Source organism: Periplaneta americana, chromosome 17, assembly GCF_040183065.1.
Source record: "Periplaneta americana isolate PAMFEO1 chromosome 17, P.americana_PAMFEO1_priV1, whole genome shotgun sequence".
NCBI classification, from domain to species: Eukaryota; Metazoa; Arthropoda; class Insecta; order Blattodea; family Blattidae; genus Periplaneta; species Periplaneta americana.
The window spans coordinates 27,179,078-27,196,169 of record NC_091133.1 but is presented as its reverse complement, the minus strand read 5'-3'; the positions used below and the strand labels follow the sequence as shown (position 1 = coordinate 27,196,169).

Here is a 17,092-nt window from a genome sequence, read left to right as displayed (position 1 = left end):
TAGTTGCTTCATGATGTTCCCCTTGTGCTTTGGTTAACGATGTGGCTTTAGCAGGGCGGATGTCTGGCTCTCTTTTCATGTAGGGCTCGGTGAGTTACTAACCGGTTATTCCCCCATGGTGGATTGGATGAGGAGCAGTAGCCTGGCCTGACCGATCTCCTGACTTCGCTTCAAATGACTTCTTCTTGTGGGGGAGAATTAAAGACATGTTCTATCAGGTGCATCCAACAACTAGAGAAGATATGAAACAAAGAATTAGATAAGCCTGTGTCTCTCAGCTGTGCTGAAGATCTCCGTGCAATCACTGGTGTTAGGAGGAGATCAGAACATTGTTTAGCACAGAGTATTGGACATTTTCAACACTTACTATGAAGAGTGTACGTACAGTTACCCTTAAAAAGAATGAGACGATTCTTGATTGTCGGAAGTTAAAGTTCTACAGCACGGTTCACTAGATATCGACGTATAACGATAAGTACCATGACAAATAGAACAAGAATTGTTACAAGGACCACAACAAGGGCAAGGATCAGAATAAGGATCACGAAGAAGACAGCCATTTAAGGCCACGATTTCACAACATACAGTAGCTCGGGTAACAGAATATCATTGCTTCTCTGTGCCGAATGGCAAATGCCTGCTATCGGATCTACATTCTGGACTGCTGTTGTCACTGTCTTGTCTCGGTAGCTCATATAGTAGCGTATCGGTTCCACCGTATAACCGAAATGTTTCGTGTTCGATCCCAGGTAAAACTGTTTTTTTATTGAGGTGTAATTAATTTGTTCAGAGTTCCTCGACTGTATAATTTGTCGTAAAATATGGAATAATTTATGCCCAATTTTTTGGTCTACAAGTGGGCTGAACCTCGTCAAAAAATAAATAAATCTTACTTGGAAGTTAAAAGTATTTTTCCTGAAACAAAAATCATAAAAAACAAAAAGAGACCAGTTAACTTAAAATCTTGTCCACATACCATCATACATTTCTCCAATCGAAATCCACTCGGTTGGTAACGAAGGCAAGATGGTTGACAGCTTGTGCTTCCCCCTATATTTCCATTTGTGCAGCCCTCCGGCTCCTAATACCACGGTTCCTCAACCTGCTGATCACAGTCTGTGAAGAACCGGGAAAGTTAGATGCTGCTCTTATTTCGTTAGCAGTCCGAAAGGGGTCCAGTCGAACTGTCTCGAATAAGAGAGCATTCTCTTCCAATGAAGAAATCTGTGGACGCCCAGGAATAGGGCGATTTTCGACCTCCCCTGAATTTTGTAACGATGAACCCCCTTGCGGCTGTACTTCCAGGAACACCGACCAAATGGCCAGCAGATATAGCCCCATATCCAGCCTCAACTAGACCTATAACTCGCTGTCTCATGTCACGTCGGTTCGCCATTACAATGAGAAATGAGGGATGACGATAATACTTTAGTGTAGACAATGACTATTTAGCGTGATATAGAATTATTGAAATAAGGGGCATCTTGCATAGTAAGAGTTAATAAATCAACCCTAAATTAAATATTTAAATAACAGGATATAACAGAAAGTCCAATTATTGTTGCGAAACTAATCAAATTAAATCTAATTACATTAAGTAAACAAATTCCAAGTTATGACACCACATTGCTACAGCTAAATTCTATGTTATTAACATAAGCATTGAATAGGTCCGTGCTTATGCGTTGGACGACAAAACCAAACATCGAAAGTTCGAATCTTGCCCCGGAATGTAACTCCTTGCTTTTTATAATGTAAATCAGACTTCTAACTACAATCATTCATATTTCTTACATTATTAATTAATATTTATAGCCAACATTGAATTTGTAAAGAAAAGACTTCAGAAATCTCATATGGAATTTGTGATCTGTAGTGACATAAACATAGATTATCTCTCAGAACTTTTCCGTAAAAGTAAATTAAATTCACTCCTTGAAACTGGAAACCTTAGTCGTAGAGTCATTTTCCCACCAGCATACAAGCTGAAGTAGCACAGCCATTGATAAAAGTTTTGTACACAGAATTAGACTGAATTCCTATTCGACAGAACCTATAATCAATGGCTTGTCTGAACATGATAAACAAATCCTAAGTGTTTCCAATGTCACTGAACAATTTCAAAATATTAATTTAAAAACTAAAAAAGGGTCGTAAATTCTGTATCTAGTGACTATTTACATTTATGTCTACAAAATGAATCTTGGAAAAACGTATATGATACTGGTACTACTGATATTAAGAGTAAATGTATTGTATTTTTCACTTTAATTTCAGAATCACTTTAGTGGAATGTTCTCCACTCAATGTTGTGAAAAAATTCAAAAGTAAAAAGATGTAGATAATGCAGGGACTTAAAAATCTCATGTATTAAAAAGAAGAATCTATATGTAATGAGTTGCAATGTAATGTTCCTCATGTTCTTAAATACTACAAGAAGTAGGGTGTAATTTATAAAAAATTATGAAAGAGGGAAATAGAATACATTTGAATAGAAAAGTACAACATTCAGATAATGCAATTAAAGCTATTCGGAATATTATTAAAGTTAAACTTGTAGATATTCTAAGAAAGAAAATATTTTTTCATTAAAACCAGTGATTATAAACTAGAGGATCCCAAATCTACTGCAAATTCTTTTAATGTCTTATAGTATATAGTACAGAAATATTATTGACAACTTAAACATTCAGGATATTGCAAAAGATACTGCAATTGGTTACTTAACAGATGCATTTAATAATTAGTATTAATATTATGTAATTAGTCAATAACTGCAACAGTGCTTTTTCATTCAATCATAACATGGATGGAATTGAATGCACATTAAATTAAACGCTATTGCAAACACGTAGATTAAATAGTTAAAATCAACTGAAAGGGTGAGAATGAAATAATTCAAAGCCACACTTTTAACAAAAATTGTTTTGTGCGAACGCATTTCTTACACATATGGGAAAGGTACTAATAAAATATTGTAATAACTACTCAACAAATGACATAGCCTAAGGACTCTAAACCTTTGTAAAAGTTTGTCTGTGTGGCTTAGGAACATTTTTTAATTTCATTTTAATTGTTAGTTTTTAATATATATGCATTTACATTGTATGTGTGTATGTATAAATGCATTCATTAGATTAACGTTTACAATATTATAACTTGTAATTTTGTATTGTCTGTGATCATTAACACTTAATCTGAGGACTTTGTAAAACTCTATTTCAACGTTATTTAGCTATTTCAAAGTTACTTAGACAAAAAAAAATCGTTTTGTAGACTAGGAATCGAACTCGCACTCTTCTACACGAGACACAGAAGTCTTAGCGTCTGAGCTATTGAAACGACACGAAAGCTTTCCTTTCTGTGCGGAGTGTCGATCTAGTCATGAAGGTCCATTGTCGATTTAACTACACGATTTATGTATATATTTACCTTTTATTTACGTAATATTATCATATTTTTTGCAGTTTTTGAAGTGAATTTCGGAACGATGCTAGTAACAAACCAAATAGCCTGAATTTAAGTAACTCAATATTCGTTATCTTGTGTATCAGTGCTCTGGTCTCCGATCATGCGCAGTGTCTTACATCTGAGACTTAGGAATATTCAATCGTCTCATCCTTTTCTAGGGAAACTGTACATAAACAACATACAACATTTCTCAGAAAATACTATTTTTGTTGCTTTGTGAGTAAACAATAAAAGTTAGGAAAAAAAAGTTTCAGTAAAAGTTGTTTATTTTTAAAAGTAGTTTCAAATGGCATCTTCAATGATCCATGTTCTCATTTGATATTTCGAAGTTGACCACAGGTATCCCTCCTTCCGGTTTTTTATGAGAAATGGTACTGCCACCAATCGATTCATTACATAGGTTTTGGTTATCAAACTTTTTTTTTTTATGAACAACTAGTGATATATAGTTTTCGAGAAAAAAGGCTGATACAGGTGGTCTGAAACATCTGGTAGATAATATAGAACACATGGTAATAGCATGCTGAAGTAACAATAGACTTAAATAATAAATTTAAAACTAGAAATCTTCACAGTCTTATTATTTGATAATCTAGATTCAAGTGAGCAGTTAAACAGTTTAAACCCTCAGATCTTTTTATAGCGTACAACTAACAATGTAAGTTAGCCTTTCCTTAGTGGTTTCTTGAGCTAATCGAAATTTGAAAATGTTCAACAATCGCAGACAATGCATTATGTTTCATTAGGTGAAAAACACAGTCATAAATCTACTGTTAACACTTCTGTTTTCCTTAATTGTTTTTCACGTAGTTACTTAGTGCACTATATCTTTCACTCTTGGGTTAAATATGTTTCTTGATAGGGTTTGGCTTCACTCCAAAAGCTATTATTAATGACAAAAGAATGATTTCACTTACGAATCCATTTTCACGCTTCAAACTATTTCAAAATGAAGTAGGTTAATACTATTTTTCACCACTGCCCTGGAAAAAATAAGTCTTAACAGTACTTTGAAAATATATCTTACAATGCTAGGTGTTATTTCGCTCATGTGTATGCTGTTGTATTATGAAAGTAGCTTTGTATCAGAATTAAGAACTGATAATGTAGATACACATAACCAGAATGCAACTTTTCTTTCAGGTGTGAGCTACATTCTCTTCAAATGCCAGCAGTCAGGAATAATGCACAATCTTCAGTAAGCTCTGAAAGTCTTGTTAATTTAGTGCCAGAAATGGACGTTAAAGTTGAACTGTTACAGTTAGAAATTTCATGTTTCGGCAATATAAACGAAAATGTTTTATTAAATTCAAGTGAAGATCAAATAGACATGAAAGTCGAAAAAGTAGTAGAAGCTGAACTAGAAGTAGAAAAGAGTCAGACACACTCCAGTCAGGTTTCTACAATTAGCTGTAACATAAATGATAAGGAGATAGATGCTGCTGAGAATGATTCGAAGCCATGTTTCATGGCTTATATAAGTGTTAAAGGAAATAGTTCTCTGCCATGTGATACCAGCAATAAAACTGGGGAATTGGAAACTGAAACTGTTTCTTTAAACTTCTATAGAGACGCAAAAATTGTGAGTATTAATGACATATTGGAAGAACATCTGACAGAAGCAACAGATATTAGTTGCAACAAACAATCCGGCTTTACTGGTAGGGGTAATACTGATATCTGTAGTTGTTCTTCAGATGTATTAGATCATAAAAGAAAGTGTTTTACATGCAACATATGCGACAAAAAGCATGACTCTAAGAGTTCTTTCGAAAGTTTCTTAAAAACTTGCATCATCTAGGTTCAATGCATGGAAAGAACATATCCATATGTTTGCATTGTCAGAAAGAATTTTCATACAAAATTTCAAGAAATATGCATGAAAAGTTACAGACAGGTGAAAGTCCATTTCACTATGATGTCTGTAATGAGACATTCCAGACAAAACATCTTGATAATATTATTTACAATAAATCTGAGAATTCATTTGTTGACAAACATAATCAGTGTCCTAAAGACTTTAAAATTCAGTCTCTTGGTTCTCACCTAATGAAGTATTCAGATGTTCAACAGTGTGTTTGTTCAATGTGTAACAAAACTTGTCTAAGACCATTTGACCTGAAGAAACATAAATCACAGTTTCGTAACCATTTAAAACTTTCAAGAAAAAATGACATCATCAAAAGTTTCTGTTGTGCAACTTACTAATGAAGATTGTAGAATGGAAGGGTCTAATGTAACAACGAATTCTCCATTAAAAGAAAGTGCAATTAGTTTTAAAAATCACTGTATTCAAAACCGACTAAATGCCAAGCAGTGTGACTCATTTCATTATCATTGTACTCAGTGCCCAGAGAAATTTAATTTATATAGCATGCTTTCAGTCCATATGATGAAGCATGGGAAAGAAGTCTGCAAATGCACAATTTGTATGCAAGACTTTCAGAACAAGAATGATTTGGAGAAACACATGTTTAAAGACAATGCCATTGCAGCACCATTGGACAATCTGTCAACATTTACATTAGAAAGTAATAATGATAAATTTGATTCTGTAACGAATCTGTCTGATGCAGAAAATAACACTTTTGAAGAGTCAAATATTATCTCAAAGTTAACATTGTCTTCTACTATATGTAACAAAAATGTTGATAGTCCAGATGGTTCACACAACATAAACAAAGAAAGAAATACACCAAAAAAGTCTCTTAAAGTTTGTCTGAAAATTAAAATACATGTATGTGATGTGTGTGGAAAAGTATTCCATCGGAAATCATGATTAATTCGTCATCTTCGTTCAGTGCATGAAAGAGGACGGGACTTCAATTGTGCATTTTGCCAAAAGGGTTTTTCTGAGAAAGCTGGAAGAGATGACCACGAGAGAATACATACAGGCGAAAAACCTTATAAATGTGACTTTTGTGACAAATCTTTTCGAGCAAAAGCAATGCTTTACACTCACAAAAAATTTCATTTCAAAACAGCTGAATCATACCACTTCCCTTGCATGCACTGCCCAAAGAAATTCCAATTTCACTCTGCTCTTGCTTTACATTTGAGGAAACATACTGGAGAGAAACAATACAACTGTATTCTTTGCAGCAAAGGTTTTTATCGTAAGTGTGATCTTGCAAAACATATAATGCTTATACATCCTACTGCAACATCAGACATGAATATTGATAAGACTGATCCCTTGGAAAGTGAAAATGGGGATGTAAAGATGGATCATAAAACAGCTACTGATGGCATTCAAACTGTGCTTAAAGTTGATGTGTCTGGTAAAAATTGCAGTGATTATGGAGGACAGAATAAGAAAGTAAATGCCATTGTAACAAAATATGAATGTGAAGAGTGTGGGAAGGTTTTCTACAAAAAGAGAACTCTGGAGGTCCATTCAAGAATACATACAGGAGAGCGTCCACATACTTGTCAGATATGTGGATTACAATTCAGACAGATAGGTGCTCTTCATCGTCATCTGCGAACAGTTCATGAAGGGAGAAAGGACTATTCATGTCATATATGTGGGAAGTGTTTCGGTGAGAAAGTGTCTCGTGATGATCATGTAGAATTCATACTGGGGAACGTCCATATCCCTGCAATCTCTGTGACAAGTATTTTAAATCCAGAGCTGCATTGAACATACATAAAAAATCTCATTCAACATTTCTTCCTCATGAGTGTGTAGTGTGTGGAAAGTGTTTCCGGTTTCCAGGCTTATTGGTGGGACACATGAAGATACATACAGGAGAGGAAAAAGAAAAGCTCCATCAGTGTAAGGAATGTGAGAAGTCTTTTCCTACAAAATCCGAACTCAAATCTCATGAAAGTATTCACACAAATGAAAAGTCATTCACTTGTGAACAATGTGGAAAAGAATTCAGATTTTCAAGTACACTTCATCGACATGTTAAAATAATACATGAAGGCAGGAAAGATTTTTCTTGTCACATCTGTGGAGGACAGTTTTCTCAAAAAGCAGCAAGAGATAATCATGTCCGTGTACATACATGGGAACGTCCATTCTCTTGTGATATTTGTGGAAAAAACTTCAAAACAAAAACTTCAGTTTATATTCATAAGAAATTTCATACAAAATCTTTCACGTTGCCTTGCCCATCCTGTCAGAAATGTTTTTATACTCCAGTTTATCTGTTCATCTGCGTACTCATACAGGGGAAAAACCATACCCATGTTATGTATGTGATAAAAGATTTGCTACAAATAGAGACATGAGAAACCATAGGGTGATTCATTCTGAAGATAAACCTTATGAATGTGCACTTTGTGGAATGAAGTTTCGATTGAAACGATATTTAATAAAACACATGTTCAAGGGTCACAACACTGAAAAAATAGGTTGAAATAAAATGTAATATACTTGTGTGATAGTAGTCAGTAAGTGTAAATATTAGTCCTGCAAAACAAACTGGCGTTCAGGTATAGCTCCCTGTGAAGCAGACTTGAATAATTTCAAGGGAAAAATTGTTCTGGGACCAAGTATAAATCCCAGGACCTTTCGCTTCGTGCACAAATGCTCTACCAACTGAGCCACCCAGGAACTACACCCGACACCATCTCAACTTTTCCCTTTATATCCATACAACTCAAGTTGACTAACAAGATGCCGAAAACCCAATTTTGAGTGCATACAAACTCTGTGTAACTTGAATTGTGGCTTTCTGTTAACGTACCTACAGTGACATGTACTGCCCGTGCTTCACTTCCTGAGCTGTTTCTTTGCGGGGCGAGATGCAGAGGGGGGAGTGGGCTGTCCTAGGTACCACATGTGCCTACTACCCTATGTTCAACACATCGACCTTCTCAGGATTGCTTTCGTCAGCTATGGAGCAAGATCAGCCATGGACAAGCGAATGTATAGGCTGTCCCCTCACAAAACAAATTATGTCCTTCTCATCAATTCCTGTAACTAAACACTGATACCAGTGGTAGACTACAGTCACGTGTACACATCAGTAAACTCTTTCCTCTATGGCAGTTTTTCTCAAACTTTTTCCACCGCAAAACCCCTTTTAATCTAAAGTGTAACTGCGGAATCCTTGTAATATTTTATTAGTAATTAATAATTAACAGACAAGTGAAAGCTAGTATCTCAATAATAGTTCAGTGGGTGCTTTTTAAGCCTGCAATCTGGTTTTATGGCGGAAAGTTGTAGTCTCATTTCTACTGTACTTCTGCATTTTGTCTTTTCGGTATTTTGTTTTAGTCATAGTGAACACATATGCAGAGAATCCAGTGATGAAAGTGATAAGTATTATGGGTATTTTCCGTTTTAGATGTTCATCAAACATATTGTCATTAGGCATATTATTGGAATATTATTATTATTATTATTATTATTATTATTATTATTATTATTATTATTATCATTATCATCGGTGGTTTCATGATATTATGAATTCATATTTTCGTAATATTTATATATTTTTATAGTAACCACTAATGGTAAGTATAAAATAGCCACCGGAGCAGCTCAGTTGGCTAAGCCGCTTGCCTATCGATCCAGGGTTGCGCTTGAGCACAGGTTCGATTCCCGCTAAGCTGATTACCTAGTTGGATTTCTTCCCGAGGTTTTCCCCAACCGTAAGGCGAATGTCATGTAATGTTTGGCGAATCCCTGACTTCATCTCGCCAAATACCATTTCGCTATCGTCAATCCCATCGATGCAAAATAACGTAGTAGTTGATACAATGTTGTTAAATAACCAAGGAAAAAAACGTATGGAATAAAATTTAAAATCATATAGGGATCACGGAACCCGGAACATACTTTGAGAAATACTGCTCTATGGTAATTCAGCAGTTGTCCAGACTGAACGAAGAGTGGCCTAGTGTGTACATACATTTTCGGAAATCGCCATCAGAGATAATAGCAATAGTGGTAACCACGATTAGAGTATCCAGTATTATAAAGAGTAAAAACCCCTGCACTGACATAGGATAATGTTTTCAGCACATGTAATATGCTGCCATGCCGGTCTGAGCAGACTTAAGAGGCGTGGTTATAAGCACTAGGGAGCTCTCGGTTCAGGACGTGAGGCACGGGCAGTATATTATGCAAATCTGGCAAATTTTTTCCTTGAAATTATACAAATCTGCTTCACAGGGAGCTATACTTGAAAGCCAGATTTGCATAATATACACGTCACTGTAAGTAATTTAACAGAAAGCCACAATTCAAATCACACAGAGTTTGTGTGCACTCAAAGTTGGGTTTCTGGCACCTTGTCAGCCCACTTGAGTTGTGTGGATATAAAGGGAAAAATTGGGGCAGTGTCGGGTGTAGTTCATGGGTGACTAAGTTGGTAGAGCGTTTGTGTACTAAGCGCAAGGTCCCGGGATTGTTACCAGGCCCCAGAACAATTTTTCCCTTGAAATTATTCACTCTGGCCTTTAGTTTACAAAGGAAAAATGCTTAAGGGAATGGAAAGTGAATCTCTTACTTCTTCATGAAAAACACTGCCACTATTCCACCCTCATCTCTAGTCTGGAAGATTATTGTGCAACATTGCAGTACAGTAAGATTGTGCTTTGTAATAGACTAGTCACAATCAGCCTCCCATTCAACCACATGTACTTGATCTACCTCTAGTCCTCCTTCCTTCTCGTTTAACTCTCAGTGTTTTTGTGTTTATAATTCTGCATTCTGTAGACATGTTCCAACCATTTCAAACGTATATTTTATTTTAGTGCCATGAGATGCGTATCTTGGAAGAGATTCATCAACTTATTTTTTCTCTCAGCAAACCCTTAATGAGCTATTCCAAATACTCTTCTTTAGCATAAGTACACTAATATGCCTAAAAATATCACTACATATATACAGGTTGATTCACAAAGATTGTACAGTATTATAGGAACAGATTTCTAATATTATTGTGGAAAAAAGTATATATATATATATATATATATATATATATATATATATATATATATATATGCACGTGTCCGATTTTGATTAGTTTTGGAAATAATAGCTGTTCTTGCTTCCATAACTCAGGTTCTTGTGAACTTCACTTGAGTGTTTAGAATTACACTGGACTGCAGATGACTTGTACTGCTTGGAACAATGAACAGAGTATTCCATAACAATTCACAGTATAGTGCAAATTGGGTCCATTGTTGATAATTTTTTGTATGTATTTATTTATATGTACTAAGTTGATGGGCACAGTCACTCTCTGGTGACTATGTGCATTGCTGTTGAAGGAAATGTAAAAGAAAAGTAAAGAAGGTAAACTTGCGAATTCTAAATGAGGCAGTAGAGCAAGTGGACAGTTTCAAATACTTGGGGTGTTCTATAAGCAGTAACATGAGCTGCTGCCAGGAAGTCAAAAGGAGGATAGCAATGGCAAAGGAAGCTTTTAATAGAAAAAGGAAAAAGGAGTGTCTTCTGCATACCTCTGGAAAAAGAACTAAGGAAGAGAGTAGTAAAATCCTTTATATGAGGCAGAAACATGGACATTAAAATGAAGTGAAGAGAATCATTTGAAATCTGGATATGTATAACAATGAAGCATGTGAAATGGACAGAATAAGAAATGGGTCTATGTTGGAAAGGGTGGGTGAAGAAAGAATAATGATGAAACTGATCAGGAAATGAAAAAGGAATTGGTTGGGTCACTGGCAGAGAAGAAACTTCCTACTGAAGGATGCATGAGAAGGAATGATGAACAGGAGAAGCGTTTGGGCCAGAAGAAGATATCAAATAATAGACGACATAGGAAAGACTGGTGAAAGCTGGGTTTGCAGTGAAAGACCTGCCCTTGGGCAGAACACTATAAATGAATGAATTGAAATATATGAATCATATGCAGAGACTAAGAGGAAGGCAGAAAATGGGAAAGACTAGAGAAAGCTGGGTTTGCAGTGAAAGAACACTGAATGAATGGCAGATATATTTATTGTTCACTCAACTACAATAAGTGTTCAATTCAGTCACATAAAAGTGGAGGTAAGCTTAGATCTTTATTCTTTGAATCAGAACCAATTTTACCACTGTCCTTATAAACACTTTAGTACAAAAGCTAGTATAGCTGGTCCCGGTCTCGTCAGTTTTAGGTAGCCTACTTGGGTAGTCTTTAACCACCTTCCTGTTCATTCAATATATACTAAACACATCCATCTGAATAACAGCAACAAAAACCAAGAGAATTGTCACATCATAAACTTGTCAACACAACACAGCTAGTCTATTCATTGAAAAGGATAATTGACAGAAAACCCAGTAAGCCTTTTACAAGGGCTTTTAAAGGGAGAATTCCCATACTCTTAGTAGTGCTAGGAAAATACAAAATTTTAGAAATCTCAGGCTGTTAATAGTGTTGGAAAAATACAAAAATGCCAACTACATCAGTGGAAGTGGAGAAGTCATTTTCTATTACCAAAAACGTTCTCTCAGACAGAAGACTAAGTATGAATGTTGAAAACTTGAAAAAATATCTGATGGTTATGTGTAACCAAGACAACCATGAAAAGTAGTGTTGAATTTTGAGTGTTAAACTGTTATGGTAATGAATAAAACAAAAAATTAAAGTTTTCAATGTATAAAATGTTAATCTTATTTTGCCTTTTTTTTTTCTTTCACAATTTAAAGTGCTTTCCACCCCCACCCCCCAAATAAATGCCTGAACTTCCGGGCTCTATTAATAAATGTAGCCTAACATTAGAAAAAAATTTCTAAACCTGTGCAAAGATTTGCTATGTAACTTCGATTTCAAATGCATAAATAAATGTTAACACTAGGATAAAATATAGCTATTTAATAAACAGCATATTAACAATAACAATAATAATAATAATAATAACAGCAACAACAACAACAAAGAACATTCCTAACAAAACTGTGACTACTGCTTACATGAACAAAATAAAACTTTTCTTCTTTCACATCACCTGACTGTACATTTGGCACTTGTTCTGTAAGCAGTCTCAATGCTTGAACTGATGATTAGAGAGAATGAGGGTTTTTAAGTATTCTGGCTCTATACCTGCTAAAAGTTTCACCAGCCAATAAAATTTGTTTTGCAGAACTATATCACATTGTAAGGAAATATATTTATGTAATGTTTTACTGAACTTATTTAAAAAGAAATATTTTATATAAAGTGATAGTGGCTATTCTTTTCTGTATGAAAGAGTTGTGATTTTTAATATTCATTTGTAATTTTTTAGTTAATGATTATCATATATATATATCCATATGTATAATACCTTGAGTTGAGCTGTTTGGTGAAAAAAAAATTTAAAACATTCTCATGTGTGTAAATGAAATTCAATTTGTTGCATTGAAATATTTTCGTTTTATTTTTGTGCATAATTTTGCGAGGATTGCTTCATTATGATATTTAAAACTCAGAGAATATTAATTCGTATAATTATATGGTCATACTACTTTGTTTTTAGTATAATACGTTTATTATTAAAATGATTTGAGCAAAAAAAGTCCTGTAAATTTTCTAACCAGGTAATGTCGGTAATATCTTGTACAATATAATTATGATTGCATAGTGCAAGAAATGTGAAACAGTTTCAAATGTTTGAAATGAAAGTTGTCTCATTATTATGTGATTCTAATTTAGACCGTCTACTTTAATTCAGTGACCTACACAGGAACTATGTGCTTTGAGAACTGTGGTTAAATAAACAATTCTGTTGTATAACTAGTGATGTCGCGTGGAATTTAGACATAGGGATGCGATTTTTTAAATGGTTAAAATACAGTAGTCTGCTTTCGTTATATGCGGGAGTTGTGTTCCTGGAAATAGGTGCTTATTGATGAATGTTTGAATTGAATTTTGACATTATCTTTATAATTTTCTTACAGCATAAGTTATGAGGATATTTACCGGACCAAAGCCTAGCCATGTTTACATAAAACATGAAAGTGCATAGAACGAGACCGACTATAGCTTACTGTGAATAATACAGTAAATCAAAATAAGCTTCATAACTTTCTTTTAGATTTAACAATATTTCTTCAGGGAGCGAATTTGCAAAGGTGGTAAGGTGTATGATCAAGCAAACTCAAAAGTTTCAATTTTTTATTTTTAGCAGCCTTTTGATTAATGTTAATTCTGATAACGTGCAGAATTTCATTGAACAACTACTTATATACAATTTTGTTATCGTCTCCAGGGATTGTATCCAGCAGTGATATTTCAGATTGAGTATAATTTTCTGCAGCATAAATCATCCATGCGTTCCCAAAATTCCTCAAAGTATTTTTCAATCGTTGCTTGTACTCCTCGAAATTATGAATTTTTGTTTCACAAAAAGCAACATCTGTTACTTTTTGAAACAGAATATCAGAGTGTGGGAATATTGCAGTGAATAATATTACCAGGAAATAAAATCAAAGTCCTTCAGTAAACTTAATCTTCGTGCACAAACTACAGTTTTGTGGTTCCATTCACAATCTTCATTATCTGTTATTAATTCAAATAATCATTCCAACTTTGATGATTTAGAGGAAAATCTCGGAAATCCAGCAAGATTAGTGAAGATCACTTTTACTTGTTTCATAAAATTGACAGACTGAGTTAGGACGAGGTTTAATTTATATGTGTACACCATAGCATACATAAAAATGAAAATTTTGCATGTAAATCATTATGTTCTCTCGCCATTATAGCCACTCCATCGTAGGTTTGAGCAATAAGTTTATCATTGTAATCAAAACCATTAATGACTTCGAGAGCATGTTCAAGGTGAGCATTTGCAGACTACTCATGCTGACATCTGTGCATTTTAAAACTCCTTCAATGTCGCCATCATCTGTTACATATTGCAGAATTGGAGATAACTGCGATTTCATACTATGTCAGAGCTCTCACCCAGACTTAAAGCTATGAACGGAGCTTTACAATCCTCTTTCCTAATTTTATCTTCCATGACTTCGCCCACTGAAAATATCAAGTCACTCTGAAATTTCTGAATTGAAGGTGAAATGCCACGAAACATAGTTAGTGGATTATTGTAAGTATGTTTTCAGTAAACTGTCGTGCCTTGCAGTCTCATTGAAATGTTCTATAAAATTGCCTTTATTCTTTGAGGATTTACTCTCGTCATGCTCTCTAATACAAGACCTAATTTTCCAAGACCTTTATAAAATGGCCAAGAATGTTTCTGTCAAACAAGTTCGCTATGCATATTGTTTTTCCAAAGAAATGCAGTTCTTTTTCCACACTTACTGTGACTTGCAGAGTTTTTCTGTCGTTTCCTGGTTCTGTAAATATTATTTAAACCACTATATTCTGTATCATTCCATACAGATTTTTCACGAGAAAATAATAAACAAAGGCGCAAAAATGTTTACTCATTCCTACACATCTACTGCCAGTTTTATCATAATTAATAACACAGAACTTCCCGGCTTGGCAATCTTACCTGCAGATGTGATTCTTAAATCACATAGGCTATTCTATCGCTTGAAAATTGTGACAAAATTAATATTTACGATCTACAGTTATACAGAATGTTGTAGGTTAACTTAAAAAACACTATAAATAAAGCATAGCTCTCATAAATATTTTTTGAAAGTATTACTATTAGTAAGAACAAAAACTGTCAGCAGCGAAGTTATAAAACACACAGAAAAATTGAATATAAGCACACGCACGTCGCCAAATGCAGAACCTAAATCACATCCCTCGCACATGGTATAAGTGACGTTCTTCCACTCAGCAGTTGCCTGTTTTCATATAGCCCAACTGATGCGAGGGATACGATCACATTTTGCCATGCAGGCGCAGTACAAGGGTTATGCGTAATCTAAATCGCATCCTCTGCACACTGGTATAAGTGACGTTCTTCCACTCAGCAGTTGAATATTACCTCGCTCTCATATAGCCCTATTGATGCAACATACACAGTCGTTTATAAATTGGCTCAGACGCTTGGCTTTATCACTTCGTGTAATATATTTCCATTGTTGTAGCAGTGACATTTAAAATTTTAATGCAATCTTCAAATAATAATTATTATGTGTAACAGGTATAACACAATACACACAAAATAAAGTACCGGTAAATATATAACCCTACAATCGATTATTACAAAGTGAAATACAATCTAGACCAGTGGTATTCAATCTTTTTTTGTTAGCGTACCCTTAAAAAATGTTTGTACCCCCAAACTGCATTGCATTTATATAAGAATTAACAAAAGACTTTGATTGATGTTGTACTAAAAATAAATTATTATTATTATTATTATTATTATTATTATTATTATTATTATTATTATTATTATACAGTAGTTATCAATGCAATAATAATAGTAATAATTTACATAAAATATTGTTCAAGTAAGGAAAAACAAGAGTTGATATTGCAAAAGAAACTGTAATATAATGCAATAATTATCAACAAGTATACTAAAATAAATATGTCAGCATTTTTATATACGTAATCAGTGAGATGCGTACTCCAAGTACCCCTGCGGGTACGCATACCTTGGATTGAATACCATTGATCTAGACAATTTGACGGTAACAGGGTTGATGGTTGGAGCATGGGGAACCATTCCAAAATTTTTGCTAGTTTCTGGATATCAATGGGATTAGATAAGACACTCCTCCTTTGATTGATTATTATCACTATTAAGGGGTCTGTTTCAGTTTTGAGAAATCATCTTTATGGATTTAACAAAATATATTTTATTTGAGATTGAAGATTGTGATATGAATAATTTAAAAATTTTAAGCCTCATATTTTAGTTTGTAAACATATTTTACATTGACTAAATTTAATTATTTCATATCACTATGTACTTGCGGCAACCCTTTAACAAGGGAAGTTTGTAGTAATAAACTACTGTATACATGACAGTCATTCAAGTTCCTTAATAAAAATGTGGCCGTAACAAGCATCCGTCTAAACTCCCACACCATACATAGTACCCTACACTTGTTGGTGATCGGTTTAAATGTAGTACCCAATGCGAATTTCCTGCAGCCAAGTAGTGTGCATTATGGCGATTCAGTACTCCGTTGTTATGAAATCTTGCTTCATAAACTTTGGAATTAAATGTCTGGTATACAACTGCCATTACAAAGGACTATCAACTAAACATTATGACTTACATCATTGTTATACACCACCTTTACAACATAGCAATCACTTATAACATACAACATTATAGATGTCACCTTTGTTCATTAATTTTGTCACAGATATTCACTAGAAAATTTATATACTGGTTATATATAACAAATTAAAATTAATAATTATTTCATACATTTCAGTCATTTTTAAGCTTCCATCTTGACATGGCATAAGTTCTGCCACTAGGTAGTGCTGTAGTGGTAGTGGTAACATCTGCAAGACAAAAAGAGAGAAAGAAAAACTAGTAGAAATGGAAAAATTTTACGAAAATATTTGTCTTTTTCATAAGTATTTTTCCTGGACCAAAAGTAAAAGATAAGAGAAAATGGAAAACAGTTTTACAAAAATATTTATTTATTTATTTATTTATTTTTTATTTTTTTTTTTTTTACACACACGAATATTTTCCTTGGAATAACAGTACAAGACTACGCATATTCATTTAGTAGCATACCCTCTGCATGTGTTGATAGCCTTGAAAAATGGATTTC

General features: G+C 34.1%; 1 protein-coding gene across 12 annotated transcripts in view; it reads left to right on the top strand.

Moving 5' to 3' along the window:
• Positions 1 to 17,092, top strand: part of LOC138693202 (retinol dehydrogenase 13-like) — a 544,367-nt gene that overhangs the window by 278,172 nt on the left and 249,103 nt on the right. The window contains exon 6 of one of the 12 annotated variants that reach the window (XM_069816975.1): positions 4,615 to 5,287. The exons of the other annotated variants lie outside the window; for them this stretch is intronic. Coding sequence (XP_069673076.1) covers positions 4,615 to 5,272 — 658 coding nt within the window. The 3' untranslated portion in view covers positions 5,273 to 5,287. Of the gene's footprint in view, positions 1 to 4,614; positions 5,288 to 17,092 lie in introns of those variants that run through there. 12 annotated transcript variants of the gene reach the window in all.